General features: G+C 45.9%; 1 protein-coding gene across 7 annotated transcripts in view; it reads left to right on the top strand.

Annotated features, from left to right (window-relative positions):
- SLC7A10 (solute carrier family 7 member 10) overlaps positions 1-16,973 on the top strand; it is a 196,524-nt gene that overhangs the window by 120,561 nt on the left and 58,990 nt on the right. For all 7 annotated transcript variants that reach the window (XM_056525780.1, XM_056525782.1, XM_056525779.1 and 4 more), the window contains one exon: positions 2,729-2,854. In XM_056525780.1, coding sequence (XP_056381755.1) covers positions 2,729-2,854 — 126 coding nt within the window. The remainder of the gene's footprint in view (positions 1-2,728; positions 2,855-16,973) is intronic.

Raw genomic sequence — 16,973 nt, 5'->3', positions numbered from 1 at the left:
AATACATCACATTGTTTCTTTGCTACAATGTACATGGCGCGATTTAGTTCTTGATTATTGTACCCTCTACACAGAAGTATTCTTTGAATTATTGTGCTTCACTGTTAAAATCTTTTTTATTTGAGAAATTTCTTTTAAGGCATGTCAGCTCCCCGATGGGGATTGCTACTGTGAACAGGGCGGTTGCTATCTGCCCGTAATATGGTGTTACCAGATACCGGTTTATGATGTGTGGAGGTCTGGATGTATTCTCCCAGAATACCATGTCTGTAGGATTTACATTATATGTGAAATTTAAATTATAGCCACTGCTATTCAAGTAATTCAGAAACAGGGGTATAGGAGATTAATCTCCGCTCCAGATGGTAATAATGTCATCAATGAATCTCCCATACCACTGAATATAATCGGATAATGGGCTATGCTGAATAAAAAACATGATTTTCTTACCTGAATGACATGGTTAAATTGGCCATAGATGGAGTATGACATGGCGCCATAGAAATGCCACTTACTTCATTTACAGATTTACCTCAAACACTATTGTCTTTGCTGTTGTGCCTACTGGTCTCTTATTAGGCCTTTTTGGAGGAAAGTTAGTAAATTCACAAGTACCTACTTGACCAATTACATTCCTTTTGACATGCAGTGGAGATTGTCTAGATGAGTGGACACCTAAAACTCTTACACATTGTCTTGGCAGCAGCTAGAAAAAAGATACGTCAGAAATGGATGTATCCACTCGATTCTCCACATAAACTCTTCTTGGTAAAATTATATTTCTTATTCCACATTGATTGGGAAATGAGAGTAAAAACCTTCTTAAGCATGTGGGCAAGCTACATTTTCACTTTGCCTTCTCGCATACAAATGGCCATTAAAGGGCAACTGCAGCGTTAAAACACTTATCCCCTATCCACAGAATAGAGGATAAGTGTTTGATTGCGGGGATCCAACCGCTGGGACCCCTCGCAATCTCCTGCACGGGGCCCCCGCATTAGTGCTCAGTGTGAGTGCTGATGTGCGTAGGGTCGACCTAGAGAGGTCGATGGTTACGCCACCTCTCCGCCCCCTCCCCATACAGTTCTATGGGAGAAGCGGGGAGACACGAAAGCTGCCTCCTTGCCTCTCCCATAGAACTACATGGAGGAGGTGTATTGGCCGTGACGTCACACTGTGGCCGGCATGCCTCCTGCACGGGAGAGCTGTAGCCAAGATGGATTAGGGGATAAGTTGTTTTTGGCCCCAGATGGCCTTTAAATGACACTTTCAATATACCACTTGGTACCTTTAGCAAGAAGTTGAGGGCCACCCTTGCAAGTAACTCCTTAGTAGTGCCCATTCAGGGAGCACTGGTGAAACTAAGGACATCTCATTTCCTGTCACAGTCCTGCTTACTCTTGGTTGCAATAATTTTTATGCACAATATCAAGCTTTTGCTATGTTTTATTGATCTGAGAACTTATTTTTACTCTGTGTCTTTTGAAGACCTGATGTTAAATTTATTTCTCCTCATTTGCCTTTATGACTGGAAATAGTTATTTTGCTACTGTTCACTGTTTTGTAATTTATTTATTTTTGAAAATGTTGAATAAAAACAATTTAAAAAAAAATGCAATAGTCTTAGCTAAAGGACAGGCAGAAGTTGCAGTCACACTTGGCCCAAAGGTCTCACATAAGAAGAAGTATAGGTGTGATGACAGAAAGGAAGCTGATGTAAAGTACCTACATACTTTATAGCAGAAGTACTCAACTACTTTTAGCAAGGGTTCGAACAGAAAATGAAGGCCTGACTAACACCTAGTCGTCATACTGCCATGCAAGGAAGAGGCAGTGCCTGCCTAATAATGTCACAGGTTAAAATGAGCTACTGAAGTGCAAATTATGTAAATCTACAGTTTCCATTATGAAATGAATACTGCCACACACTGTGCCCCTAAATATGTTTTCTACTTCCACATCACTGAATATACTGTCACATACTGTATGCTGAAAACAAAACTGCCGTATGTTGTGCTTCCTAAATATAATATTGCCAAACGCTGTACCCCTTAAAACAACGAGTTATGCAACTGTCCCTCTAATGAATTGTGCCACTGCCTCCTTAACAAGCTGTGCCACTGCTTCCCTTATTAACTGTGTCAATTTTCCTAAAGTACTTGGTCACTTCCCCTAACAAACTGTGCTACTATACCCCTTACAAACTGTGCCACTGCCCTCCAAAGTACTATGCCCCAAATAAATTGTGCCACTATTTCCTGTTCCTGTGCTGCAGAGCTGCTCTGGCCTCTTCTAGTAAGGTCTGGCCTGAGGAGAATAATGTAGGCAGCACCTATAGGCAGAGTGTTCCCTCGCTAAAGCCAGTGCTCTGCATTCCAGTTTTATTGGTGTCCTAAAGACAAATGCAGAGAAAGCTGATCACTTCTTGCACAGGTTCCCCAAACCGGCTGGGAGAGGCAGGCCACTGCAGGGTCAGACCATTGGCACCCATGGTTTGGACTGCAGTCTGCCAGCTGAGTACTCCTGGTATGAAGTAAACTGATTTAATATGATGGGTGTGGGGCCATATAATGGATGTGAAATGTTTGGTCTTAATTTTTCAAGGTACGCAAACAATCACTCAAGTGAAGAGCATATAAACCCAGATAACAATGTAGAAGCAAAATAAAAGTAATAAAATAAATAAGTGTTACTTGCATCAAACCTGAACAGTTTTCTTTAATTACAGTACTTCTCACATGGGTAAACAGCACAAGTGTTCGGTGGGCCACACGGATCCAGGACATATTCACTGCCGGGAAGCTTCTAGCACTGGGACTTATTATAGTCGTTGGGTTAATGCAGATATTTAAAGGTATGATTTGTATTTCTGTTATTCATAGTTCGGTTGGTTGGTTGATGTCCTGTGCAATGCCTTCTAGGACCCCTTATGTTAAAATATTAACTGACCAAACCAAAATATACAGGAGGGCTGGGGACATATAAAAAGTTTTGATCAGTCAGGTGTGGGTGTTTAGACCCTGACTGATAGCTAGAACTAGCAGAAGAAGAGCATGGTTGAGAGCTGCTTCTCCCTGCTCTCTTTGCATGTGCTCCAAGATGGCGCTATAGAGTTACAGTATGGGGCAGTTTTGGTCACATGGCATAGTGTCGAAAGAGAATGCATTTAGCGCAGTCTCATCCAGGCTCGTTCTAGCGATTGGTCAGGGTCTGAACACTCAGACCCTGAGCAATTAAAACTTTTGACCTTCTACCTAGGAAATGTGAAAGGTTTTTTGAAAACTTAATGACTCATTGAATTGCCCTTTTAATGCTACACAAATCAGATTTTTTTCTGAATCGTAAATTCAATTTTGGTCCCACCCCCTTGACAGAAACTTCTCCTCTGACATGGGAGGGGGCACTGCAAGAGGCAGGTAGCTGCTGAACTCACTGCTCTGCCTACAAAATGAGTTCAGCATCTCCATACCATTAAAGTTTCTTTGGCTTAGTGTAATTGGGAGCCACGTCTGTACTGAGAGACCCAATAGAGGCCCATGGTGCAAAAATTAACATACTACCAGTTAAAGCTTTATTATCCAATGTTGTCCTAGAATATATGTCTATATACAGCCTAATCTTACACAGATTTAGTAACAGTCAGTTATTTCTCCTCAGCAGTTTTAGGATAAGTGATAACACTGAAGGAAAAGCAGGGACTGAAATTCCTGCTCTGCCTACTTCTCATACCAAGTAATTTAAATTTCTTTGTGAGATAAGCACCTTGCAGTCCACATGCCATAGATTAACACCTTTTAAGGAAGTATCTTATTTAATAGGGTCACGTAAACATTTTTTCAATGTGTTGTGTTTTTTATAATTGAATTTTCAGCTTAGTAGTGGAAGCCGTATTATTGACAGAATAAATTACTAAGCCAGGGCTTAGCGTTAGCCCTAAAATCAGCTAGTGCTAACCCCCAATTATTGCTCCCCGGTACCCACCGCCACAGGGGTGCCGGGAAGAGCCAGTATCAACAGGCCCGGAGCGTCAAAAATGGTGCTCCTGGGCCTAGGCGGTAACAGGCTGGCATTATTTAGGCTGGAGAGGGCCAGTAACAATGGTCCTCGCCCACCCTGGTAACGCCAGGCTGTTGCTGATAATGAAAAAATGGGGAAACCACACATAATAAAAAAAAAAACGCATAGGGTTCCCCCTATTTTCAGCATCAGCCAGATACCAACCAAGCAGCAACAGCCTGACATTACCATGGTGGGCGAGGACCATTGTTACTGGCCCTCCCCAGCCTAAATAACACCAGCCTGTTACGGCCTAGGCTCAGGAGCACCATTTTTGAGGCTCCAGGCCTGTTGGTACCGGCTCTTCCCGACACCCCTGTGGCGCTGGGTACAGGGATAATAATTAGAGGTTGGCGTTAGCCTGAAAATTCTATTATAAAAAACACAACACATTGAATAAATGTTTTATTAAAAAAAAAAAAAAAACACTCCCCTACAGCCCTCGTTAACCATTTTATTGAAATGTAAAAAACGCTGGTCATCGTCGCAGTCCACCAAATCTGAAGTAGTCCTCATTCAGGTATCTGAAATAAGAAAAAAAGAAAAACAAGAAATATGGTTTAGTAAATTTTTTGTGCTCTCCACTGGGGAGAGTGCACATAATGCAGCGTGTTCATAAACATCATGGGGGCTGTAGTTAAGCAACAGCTGGAGTCTCCCTGTTTGGGAACACACTGCCAGAAAGGCTCTGTTCCCATTATGCAAAATGCATAATGAGTACAGAGTCAGGCCTGGACTGTGTAACTCAATCTGTCCCTCTGAGTCTGCGGGACTGAGTAATGCAGCGCTGAGGAATGGCACTTGCACATCCCCCAGCTGCAGCACTCTTAGGACTACTATTCCCATCATGGACAGACTTTGTCCATGATGGGAGTTATAGTCCAGGGGCTGAGGTGCAGATTGCAGCAGGTCATTCTCCAGAGACTCGCTGCGATCTGCATTTATTAACTGTAAAAAGCCGGCGGAACATGCGGCTACACTGTGCTGCTCGCCGGCTCCTGTATACACCGCTCATAATTCGTAATACCCGCCGTCGGGAGACAGGAGCTCTGATTGGTGAATAGCTTTTCACCAATCAGAACTCCCATCTCCCGGGCGGGGATTATGAAATGTGATACAGTATACAGGAGCCGGCGGGCAGCGCAGTGTAGTGGCATGTTCCGCTGGCTTTTACAGTTAATAAATGCGGATCGCAGCAGGTCTCTGGAGAATGACCCGGTGCGATCTGCAACTCAGCCCCTGGACTACAACTCCCATCATGGGCAGAGACTGTCCATGATGGGAGTAGTAGTCCTAACTGTCCCAAAATAGTTAATATAATTCTCAGATGCTTTAGAATACTTTGGTAAGTGTCCTCCAAGGTGGTGTGCATTTGCGGATTTTTTTTGCGTTAAAAAAACAACCATGCAGTTAAAGGGGTTATCCAGGAAAAAACTTTTTTTTATATATCAACTGGCTCCAGAAAGTTAAACAAATTTGTAAATTTTAATCTTAATCCTTTCAGTACTTATGAGCTTCTGAAGTTAAGGTTGTTCTTTTCTGTCTAAGTGCTCTCTGATGACACGTGTCTCTGGAAACGCCCAGTTTAGAAGCAAATCCCCATAGCAAACCTCTTCTAAACTGGGCGATTCCCGACACACGTGTCATCAGAGAGCACTTAGACAGAAAAGAACAACCTTAACTTCAGAAGCACATAAATACTGAAAGGATTAAGATTTTTTAATAGAAGTAATTTACAAATCTGTTTAACTTTCTGGAGCCAGTTGATATATAACAAAAAAGTTTTTTCCTGGATAACCCCTTTAATAATTTCAATTCTGCAGTAGAAAGTGCTCTATGGTAAACTTAACCGCAGACGTGGTTATGAAGAATTCTATCTAGCAAAAAAAACTCTTGCGCAAATTTCTGCATTAAAAAATTGAAAAAAGCTCTATATACAATTATAAATTCCCCCCATAGAGTGGGGCCTATCATTCTTATAATGGTGCCAGCCAAAGGGTCCTCCTTTCCATTTGGGTCCCACCATGTGGCCAAGCAACAAAATATGGCCTGAACATGGGTATTTCCTAACATAGGGCAAACAATATGATAAAAGTTTACGTGCATTTCCTCAATTTCAAAAGCTATGTACAAAAAATATGTCCCATAATTATGTATTTGTGAAAAAAAAGCACATTTTTATACTACATTTAAATTTATGGTGGCATCAAAATACGCACTATATTCTCTGTTGAACACCTTCAGTTCCAAAATTATCTTAATTTCAGCATATATATATATATATATATATATATATATATATATATATATTCAGTATATTTTGCATTCAAAACTCCTTTTATTTAAAATTAAAAAATAACCATAGGGTATAAAAAGAAAAAAAAGGAGGGAAGGAAGGGAAAACAAAAAATTAGAACAATCGTGGTACACAATTGCCTGCTAAATATTAACACAGGACCTCAATTCAGCAGGTAGGAAAGCGGTTCTGTCAAGTATTAAAGGTTCGTATACAAGCAGCCGAGCTAGGCGCAGAGTGTTGTTTAATCTAATCAATCAGGGTCAATGAGCAGTAAGTGAACCACTGGGGCAGTGCCCACAAAACAAAACAACAAATCAAACTCTTGACCAACCAGGACAGAAGAAACCTAAGCCAATGAGTCTATATTAGTCTCCCTCAACTGGAATGTGAAGCACAACCGTCACATACTGCAGACATTGAGGAGAAGAGGCAGCTATCAGGGAGTTTACTAGAAGTCCAGCTGGGGTTGCCAAGTGGCCCAAAACCGATCTTTCCGACCATATTAGTCAGCCAGCAGTTCTTTCATTATGCAGTGTTGGAGTATTTAAGCATACCATTCTGGGAGGGAAGACAGATGAGTATCCTTCCAACCCCTTAGTATGTGCTGCCTTTAAAGGGGTTATTCAGGAATAGAAAAACAGAGCTTCTTCAAAAACAGCACCACACCTGTCCTCATTTTGTGTGTGGTATTACAATTTGGCTCCATTCACCTGGTGTGGTGTTATTTTTTGAAGAATGTAGCTCTGCTTTTCTATCCCTGGATAACCCCTTTGACATAAAATAAGCTAGCATTCTGGACAGGTGCTTACAAAACGCTGGGAACATCAAGAGAAGCACATACTCTGGGGTATCCGGAAGCAAAACTGGATATCTTATTTATGAGAGGGATTACCTTGCCCCAAAAGGGCTTAAGTAAAGGACATCACCACTAAATGTGGAACATTGTGTACTGTACAGTGTCAGACTGAGAGGGCTGGAGAATATGAATGCTATCTATATAGGCCTGTTTAATTGACGCCATTTCCCAAATGACCATGGGCAAAGCAGCCACAATCGAACAAGACAAGGTGCACTTGGAGAGCCAAGTAAACGGTGTGGGTTCTTGAGTCAAGGCTGCCACTTCAAGGGCGGTCCAATGCTTTGAGTCCCTGCCATGGAAAAAAAATCCATAAATCTTGTGAGAACCTACACTATATAGTAACAGTGGCAATCAGGAGCCTCTAGACCACCAAATGGGAGAGGCCAACCTTGGGCTATTAACTCCCTTAAAAAGCTACTTGGGGGAAAAAAAATCGGTATGGTGTGGAAAAAGTACAAAAGGTGTGGCAAGGCATTCATTTTTATTATGTTAATCCAATCCAACCAAGATAATTTTTTCCTATTCCAGGAGAAATAGGTCAGCCCCTGTTACGCCTAGCGCTCCGGGTCCCCGCTCCTCCCCGGAGCGCTCACGGCGTCTTTCTCCCTGCAGCGCTCCGGTCGGTCCCGCTGACCGGGAGCGCCGCACTGTCATGGCCGTTGGGGATGCGATTCGCACAGCGGGACGCGCCCGCTCGCGAATCGCATCCCAGGTCACTTACCCGTCCCGGTCCCCTGCTGTCATGTGCTGGCGCGCGCGGCTCCGCTCTCTAGGGCGCGCGCGCGCCAGCTCTCTGCGGCTTAAAGGGCCAGTGCACCAATGATTGGTGCCTGGCCCAATTAGCTTAATTGGCTCCCACCTGTTCCCTGGCTATATCTAGTCTCCTCCCTTGCACTCCCTTGCCGGATCTTGTTGCCTTGTGCCAGTGAAAGCGTTTAGTGTTGTCCAAAGCCTGTGTACCTGAACTTCTGCTACCCATCCTGACTACGAACCTTGCCGCCTGCCCCCGACCTTCTGCTACGTCTGACCTTGCCTCTGCCTAGTCCTTCTGTTCCACGCCTTCTCAGCAGTCAGCGAGGTAGAGCCGTTGCTAGTGGATACGACCTGGTTGCTACTGCCGCAGCAAGACCATCCCGCTTTGCGGCGGGCTCTGGTGAAAACCAGTAGCCTCTTAGAACCGGTCCACTAGCACGGTCCACGCCAATCCCTCGCTGACACAGAGGATCCACTACCTGGAAGCCGAATCGTGACAGTAGATCCGGCGATGGATCCCGCTGAGGTGCCCCTGCCAAGTCTCGCTGACCTTACCACGGTGGTCGCTCAGCAATCGCAGCAGATTGCCCAACAAGGACAGCAGCTGTCGCAGTTGACCGCCACGTTACAGCAACTTCTGCCCCTGCTACAGCAGCAACCATCTCCTCCGCCAGCTCCTGCACCTCCTCCGCAGCGAGTGGCCGCTCCTAGCCTCCGCTTGTCCCTGCCGGACAAATTTGATGGGGACTCCAGACTCTGCCGTGGATTTTTGTCTCAGTGTTCCCTGCATATGGAGATGATGTCGGACTTGTTTCCTTCAGAACGGTCTAAGGTGGCGTTCGTAGTAAGCCTTCTTTCAGGAAAGGCCTTGTCTTGGGCCACACCGCTCTGGGACCGCAATGATCCTGCCACAGCCACAGTCCAGGCCTTCTTCACTGCACTCCGGAGTGTCTTCGAGGAGCCAGCCCGAGCTTCTTCTGCCGAGACTGCCCTGTTGAACCTGGTCCAGGGTAATTCTTCCGTTGGCGAGTATGCCGTACAATTCCGTACTCTTGCTTCAGAATTATCCTGGAATAACGAGGCTCTCTGCGCGACCTTTAAAAAAGGCCTATCCAGTCGCATCAAGGATGTGCTGGCCGCACGAGAGATTCCTGCCAATCTGCAAGAACTCATCCATCTAGCTACCCGCATTGACATGCGTTTTTCTGAGCGACACCAAGAGCTCCGCCAGGAAAAAGACTTAGATCTCTGGGCACCTCTCCCACAGTATCCGTTGCAATCTACGCCTGGGCCTCCCGCCGAGGAGGCCATGCAAGTGGATAAGTCTCGCCTGACCAAGGAAGAGAGGAATCGCCGCAGGGAAGAAAATCTCTGTCTTTACTGTGCCAGTACCGAGCATTTCTTGGTGGATTGCCCTATCCGTCCTCCACGCCTGGGAAACGCACGCACGCACCCAGCTCACGTGGGTGTGGCGTCTCTTGGTTCCAAGTCTGATCCTCCACGTCTCACGGTACCCGTGCGGATTTCTTCTTCAGCCAGCTCCTCCCTCTCAGCCGTGGCCTGCTTGGACTCCGGTGCCTCAGGAAATTTTATTTTGGAGTCGTTTGTTAATAAATTCAGCATCCCGGTGACCCGTCTCGTCAAGCCGCTCTACATTTCCGCGGTCAACGGAGCCAGATTGGACTGCACCGTGCGTTACCGCACAGAGCCCCTCCTCATGTCTATTGGACCCCACCTTGAGAGGATTGAATTCTTCATTCTCCCCAACTGTACCTCTGAGGTTCTCCTCGGTCTGCCTTGGCTCCGGCTTCATTCCCCCACCATTGATTGGACCACCGGGGAGATCAGGAACTGGGACTCTGCCTGCCACAGGAAGTGCCTCTCCCCCCCTCCCAGTCCCGTCAGGCAAGCCTCTGTGCCACCCCATGGCCCCCGTCCTGGTGTCACACTGCCCCGTGCCAGGCCTCGCCCTCTGCCCTCCCTCCCCATTCCCACTCCTGCTGTACTGCCTGCCGTTGAGGAAACCCTCCATTCTTTCCCGGTGTCCTCATCCCAGGGGAGGCAGTTACTGGACAAAGAGAAGGGGAGACCTAAGGGGGGGGGTACTGTTACGCCTAGCGCTCCGGGTCCCCGCTCCTCCCCGGAGCGCTCACGGCGTCTTTCTCCCTGCAGCGCTCCGGTCGGTCCCGCTGTCATGGCCGTTGGGGATGCGATTCGCACAGCGGGACGCGCCCGCTCGCGAATCGCATCCCAGGTCACTTACCCGTCCCGGTCCCCTGCTGTCATGTGCTGGCGCGCGCGGCTCCGCTCTCTAGGGCGCGCGCGCGCCAGCTCTCTGCGACTTAAAGGGCCAGTGCACCAATGATTGGTGCCTGGCCCAATTAGCTTAATTGGCTCCCACCTGTTCCCTGGCTATATCTAGTCTCCTCCCTTGCACTCCCTTGCCGGATCTTGTTGCCTTGTGCCAGTGAAAGCGTTTAGTGTTGTCCAAAGCCTGTGTACCTGAACTTCTGCTACCCATCCTGACTACGAACCTTGCCGCCTGCCCCCGACCTTCTGCTACGTCTGACCTTGCCTCTGCCTAGTCCTTCTGTTCCACGCCTTCTCAGCAGTCAGCGAGGTAGAGCCGTTGCTAGTGGATATGACCTGGTTGCTACTGCCGCAGCAAGACCATCCCGCTTTGCGGCGGGCTCTGGTGAAAACCAGTAGCCTCTTAGAATCGGTCCACTAGCACGGTCCACGCCAATCCCTCGCTGACACAGAGGATCCACTACCTGGAAGCCGAATCGTGACAGCCCCGAATCTCACCAAGAGGGGCGGGAAGTTAATTTCTAACTATAGGCCAGGTCTGAGGGGATATACACTCCGAGATATGTAATGGAGTGCTTCTGGCATACAAAGTGATGGGTCACCTTTAGTCGTGACCCATCTGGCACCAAAAGGGAAATATTCAGTTCCATAGTTTTTGTTGCATTAAATTGGTGTAGGAAAATGTACCCCCTATCCAAAGAACAGGGGATAAATGTCTGATCGCAGGAGGTCGACCACTGGGACCCCATGTGATCTCCTGCACGGCACTCTGGCTCTCCTCACGCACGGAGCAGGGATCAGCATGCGCCCTCCATTCATCTCTATGGGAGAGCCAGAGATACCCAAGCGCTGTCCTCGTGTATCTCCTGCTTTCCCATAGAGATAAATGGAGGGCGCAAGGAGAGCCTGAGTGCTGTGCAGGAGATCGCAGGGGACCCAGCGGTTGGACCCCCCCGTGATCAGACACTTACATTTTCCCACACTGCAGTACCCATTTAATCTTATAAATACAGTAGAAGACGAATAGTGGCACAGCTTGCAGGTACAATACTTGAAAGATGAATATCTGATTCAGGGGAGGCAGTTCAAAAATTGAAGCAATACCAGGGGGTGCAGATAAATGAATGAATTCGCAGACAATAATATAGAATAGAAGATTTATTTCCCAGGTATACAACTGGAAAAACTAGGCATGAGGTGTGGATGGGTTCCGAGACAAACAACAAGTTTCTTGTTGTTTGTTTCGGAACCCCTCCACACCTCATGCCTAGTTTTTCCAGTTGTATACCTTGGAAATAAATCTTCACTTTTTGCAACTACAGAGGGTGAGTGCGATTTATCTACCAATCTTCTATTCTCATTTAATCTTATGGTTGCTAAAGTGGAAGTACTCTGGTAATAAAGATTTGTAAATTACTTCTATTTAGAAAATGTGAGGCTAGGTTCACACTATGGAATTTCTGGCCAGACAAAATCTGTCCAGAGACTCTGAGTGTTCCCAGCAGCATTAGGACCTTGCAGACATTGCTGTCTCCACAAACTGCAATGTCTGCGGCGCAGATTCCAACTAAAGAATAAGCATGATCATTCTCTTGGCGGAGGAATTTCAATCGTGAAATATCCATGTGCACTGTGCAGTGGAATTCCATTGCAAATTCTGCTATGAAATTCCACTCAAAAATTCCGTAGTGTGATCCTAGCCTAAGTCTTCCCATACTTTTTAGCTGCTGTATGCTCCAGAAATAGTTGTGTGGTTCTTTCCACTTTGACCACAGTGCTCAGTGCTGACACCTCTGTCCGTGTCAGGAACTGTCTGGAGCAAGAAAGGTTTGCTATTGGGATATGCTCAGGCTCTGGACAGTTCCTGCAGTTGGCAGCAGAGTGCACTGTGGTCAGACGGGAAAGAACTACACAACTTTCTCTGGAGCATACTGCAGCTGATAAGTACTGGAAGGCATAAGATTTTTTAAATAAAAGTCAAGTCTATGCTATATAACTTTCTGGCACTAGTTGATTTGAAAGCACTTTTTTTTTCTCCAGAGTACCACTTTATAATTCAAACATCAGGGATAGAGCTATTGGGGACAGAAATACGCCCATCAGCATATGCACCCTGTTGGAAGCTGAAAATATTGGGATTAGCCCTGATGGCATTAAGATGATGTTCCATAGAGATCACAAGTAAGGGGAACAACTAGCACTCTTGTCGAGTACCATAACGCATTGCTACTTGTAAAGACAATGAGATGTTAACCCTAACTTGTGCCTTAGGATCCCGGAAAAGTGCCTTAAAGGAAAACTGTCACTAAACTCCCCCTGCACTAACCAGAGGTACTGGCTGGTAGTGCTGGGCACACTGATCAATTTGCTGCCTACCAAACCCGGATCCGTCCAGCAGTTTGCCCGTTATCTTCATTATTCCTGATATGCAAATGATCTTCTAACTGGTACGGGCCGGGTTACAAGGCTCCATCTAGCACTGCTTGGCTGCAGCAACGCCCGGCTTATGAATATTCATCCCCTTCCTCCGCCCCCTCTCCTACCCGCTCTGTACAGGACTCCACTGCGCTGAGACCGCTTCCGGGTGTACACAGGAAGTGGCACATGTGCAGTGGAGTCCTGTACAGTGCGGGGAGGAGACGGAGAGGCGGAGGGAGGGAATGAATATTCATATGCCGGGTGGTGCTGCGGACGAGCGGCACTGACGTCACAGAGAGGCATGTAACCTTGCTCGTGCCAGTTAGAAGATCATTTGCATATCAGCACGTTCCTCTGGTTAGTGTGGGGGGAGTTTAGTGATAGTTTTCCTTTAATTCTGTGAAACATCATAGGGTTTAACCCATTTTGAGCCAATGAGGCCTTTAGGAACCTGCAATCCATCTCCTCAAAAGCCTTCTCGGAATCCAGAGAAAGCAACATCAGAAGCGGGTGCGCTTTTCTATTCTGGTGTATGACTTAGAGCACCCATCGAGTGTTATCTCATGTTTTATGAGAACAAACAAAGCCAGTCTGATCCAGGTGAAGCCCCAGGAGGCCTGACAATTCATCTGCAAGCAACTTCCCATATAGTTTGGAGACCGTGTTGCATTACGAGATGAGACATCAGCTTTTACAACAAGTGGGATCTTTCCCTTTTTTTGGGATAAGTACAAATAAAAATAATGGTGGACCTTATTCAAGATGCTGTTGAACATAGTCTGTAGTGGCAGCAGGGGTGTAGGGTTTTCTAAAACTTAGCTGTATAGCCATCAGTGCCAAGGGTTTTTTTTCCCCAAGGGCAGTCAGGAAATGGCAGCAGAAATTTCCTTAGAGATGAAATGCAACTCTAAGGAGCAGTGGTATCACTAGGGTTGTTGTCACCATGAGCCCCCCCCCCCCCCAATGTTTTTTTGGGTTGTGCACCAAATTCTGTTTGCGCCTGAATTTGTCCCATAATTGAAAAAACTAACTCTCCTACTTACTCTCCATTTTACTGAGAAAACCCGAAAAAGGGGCATGACTGCCAACAAGGGGCGTGTCCCAGACATTTTCACAAAAACCCAACATATTTACTAAGGTTTCCACAGAAAATGTAGTGGATTTGAGCTGTGGAAAACCCGGCAGATCAAAGCATGTGGAAAAAAATGTGTAAAGGGAAACCTTAGTAAATACCATGAAAAAGAAATTGTAGGGAATTAAATCCCACAAAGAAAACTACACTCCACTCTTAGTAAATCAGGGCCATAATGTATCTGCTGCAAAGAATAATATAACCACCATTCCCACCCTACAGTACTACACAGGATGTGTACCCCTTACAAGTGAATTAGTGATTATATACAGGACCATATAGAGGTAGAACCCAGCTGTACACAGGATCTGTAGATCACATAAGAGAACAGTGAAGGTATATCCAGGGACTCACAAGTGACATCTTCTCCGATCTGAGTCGTTCTCTTTTTCTAATGATGCCCCCATTAGTCTACTGTAATAATATATTTATTAATATCCCCACAAATAATACCACAACTGTGCCCCTTGATTTATAATTAATGCCCCAATAGTGCTCCCACTCAGTAATAATGCCCCTTTGCCTTATGTAATGGCCCCACAGTGCCCCATACAGTAATAACGCCCCTGTGCCCTTACACATTAATGCCCTCCTGTGCCCTCTCATATATTAATAATGCCCCCCCCCGTCCCCTCTCATACATTAGTAATACTCTCTATGCATCCTCACACATCATTAATGCCCTGTACCCTCTAAAATATAATTTTTAATGTCCTTCCTATGCTCCCTCACACATTTAAAAATGCCCATGTGCCCTTCATACATTTATAACGCCCCCCCGTGCCCTCTAGTACATAAATAATGCCCCCCATGCCCCCATTTATAATGCCATCCTGTGCTCCCTCACACACTAATAATGCCCCCGTGCCCTCTATTACATTTATAATACCCCCTGTGTCCTTTAATACATTAACTATGCCCCCTGTGCTACCTAAATAATGCCCCTCTGTGCCCCTCATATCTTAATAATGCCCGACTGTGCACCCTTATACATTCATAAGCCCATGTCCCATCATACATTTCTAATATCTACCCTGTGCATATAATGCCCAACCTGTACCCCTCATACAGTTATAATGCTCCACCTATGCCCTTCATATATTAAAATGTCCCCCGTGCCCCCTTATACATTCATAATGCCCCTCCGAGCCTCCTCACACATTTATATTGTCAACCGTGCCCCCTCATACATTTATAATGCCCCCACCCTGTGCCCCTTATATATTAATAATGACCCCTGTACATCCTATAGGGCTACAAAGACAAATAATAATAAACATCAGGTGCATGAGTAGAAGAGAACCAGGGGCCCCATACCTTTTCAAAAAGTGTCATAGTGTCAGCTCTTATTGCATTTAGGCATTCAGGGAGCATAATATTGTTCACATGAGAGATCACTATGGGCAAGGAGAGACCAGGCGATCTCCATTTATGGGCAATATGAATGCGGGCAGCCATCAATATGAATTGATCTAAGCGGAATATTGCATAGGGCAATCTCTCAGGTTTATGGCCCAGGAGGCACAGCGCTGGATCAAGGCCATAGGATCTACCAGTTACAGAGGAAAGCAGGTCAATGACCAGTCTCCAAAAGGTGGAAACTTGTGGACATGTCCACCAAATATGAAGCATATTACCAACTGCCGTAAAGCCCCTAAAACACTGGGGAGACATGGAAGGGAAAATAGTATGAAGTCTGGCAGGAAGATAATACGCCCTATGCAATATCTTGAGTGCAGTTTCCGTCAACTAAACCTGCCAGCTACCCCTGCTCAGGTGTGTACAGCAATCATGCCAAGAGGGGAGAGTAAAGTCAATTTGCAGATCCTCTTCCCACTGGGTCATGAAGGGGAGCTTTATGCCCCGGGGGGGTTGATTAAAAGAAGAGTACAAAAGCGAAAGGGTACCAGAACGAAGAGGGGAATATAGGGCTAGAGCCTCATAAGAGGTAGGTTCAATCGTCATAGTAGGTGAAGTGAGAGAGTTAAAAAATGGAAAAACTTGAGATACGCGAAAGGACTCCTCTGGGGGAGGGTTATATCAAGCAAGGAAAATTGAGCGAGAAATCAGTTTTTTCCCTACGAGAAAAGTCAAAATTCCCAAAACCAGGAGCAAAAAGAAGATTATTTAGAAGAGGTATGACAGGGGACACAGGAGATTGCAAGGATAGCTTGAAAAGGACAGAGTGCAAAGAAGGAGAGAATAGAGAGAAATCGTGGCTTAGTAGGGAACATAGGAAGAAACCGGTTTAACAGACAACATAAGAGATTGAAGGGAGTGGGGGGCTAAAAGGTCATTTTCAAGAGCTACTCACCTAGGGAAACCCGAGGGACCATTACATAACAAAAGTTGAGCTAAGTGAGCTGCGCTATAGTAATGAACAAAGTTAGGTACAGACAAGCTCCCAAATGCTTATGATAGTACATAATAGACCTAGGAATATGGGGAGTGTGGCCTCGACAAATAAAACGATATACATGTGCTTGAAGTTTACGGGGGTCCGTCATCCAAACTGGGATCGGGAGCGTCCAAAACAGATATAAGACTCTGGGTAGTACCAACATCTTGACAGCATGTACATGTCCCAGCCACAAAATATGTGGAAGGTTCAATTTGGCAAGGTCATCTCGAATAGATTCATAAAGGGGAATATAGTTCAATCTATAGAGCCGCCAGAGAAGAAGGCAAAGAGATACCCAAATAAGAAAGGAAAGTATAAGAGGTACAGAGAGAAAAGTTAAGGGAGATTAAGTAATGCACCAATCGAGGAGTGTTGCAGTAAAGAGCTTCACATTTAGATCTGTTCATCACCAGGCCCGACATAGCTGAGAACCGGTCCAAGGTAGCAAATTGATTGGGAAGTGAAACCAGTGGTTTGGGGAGCGTGAGGAGGAGGTCGTCGGAATAATAAATTAACCTTGTATATTGCAGAGCCAATCTTTGCCCCCAAAATATCTGGGTGGGCGCAAAGGATACTCGTCAGGGGCTCCATAGCCAAAGCAAATAAGGCAGGTGACAGAGGACACCCCTGGTGAGTAACCCTACCGACAGGGATCAGTGAGGAATGAGATAAGCAACTGGATTGGAATACAATGAATTCAGGGCATGGACAAACAGTCCGGAAAAACCCATGGCACGGAGAACCC

Source organism: Hyla sarda, chromosome 6, assembly GCF_029499605.1.
Source record: "Hyla sarda isolate aHylSar1 chromosome 6, aHylSar1.hap1, whole genome shotgun sequence".
NCBI classification, from domain to species: Eukaryota; Metazoa; Chordata; class Amphibia; order Anura; family Hylidae; genus Hyla; species Hyla sarda.
This window is presented reverse-complemented; position numbering and strand designations above follow the sequence as displayed.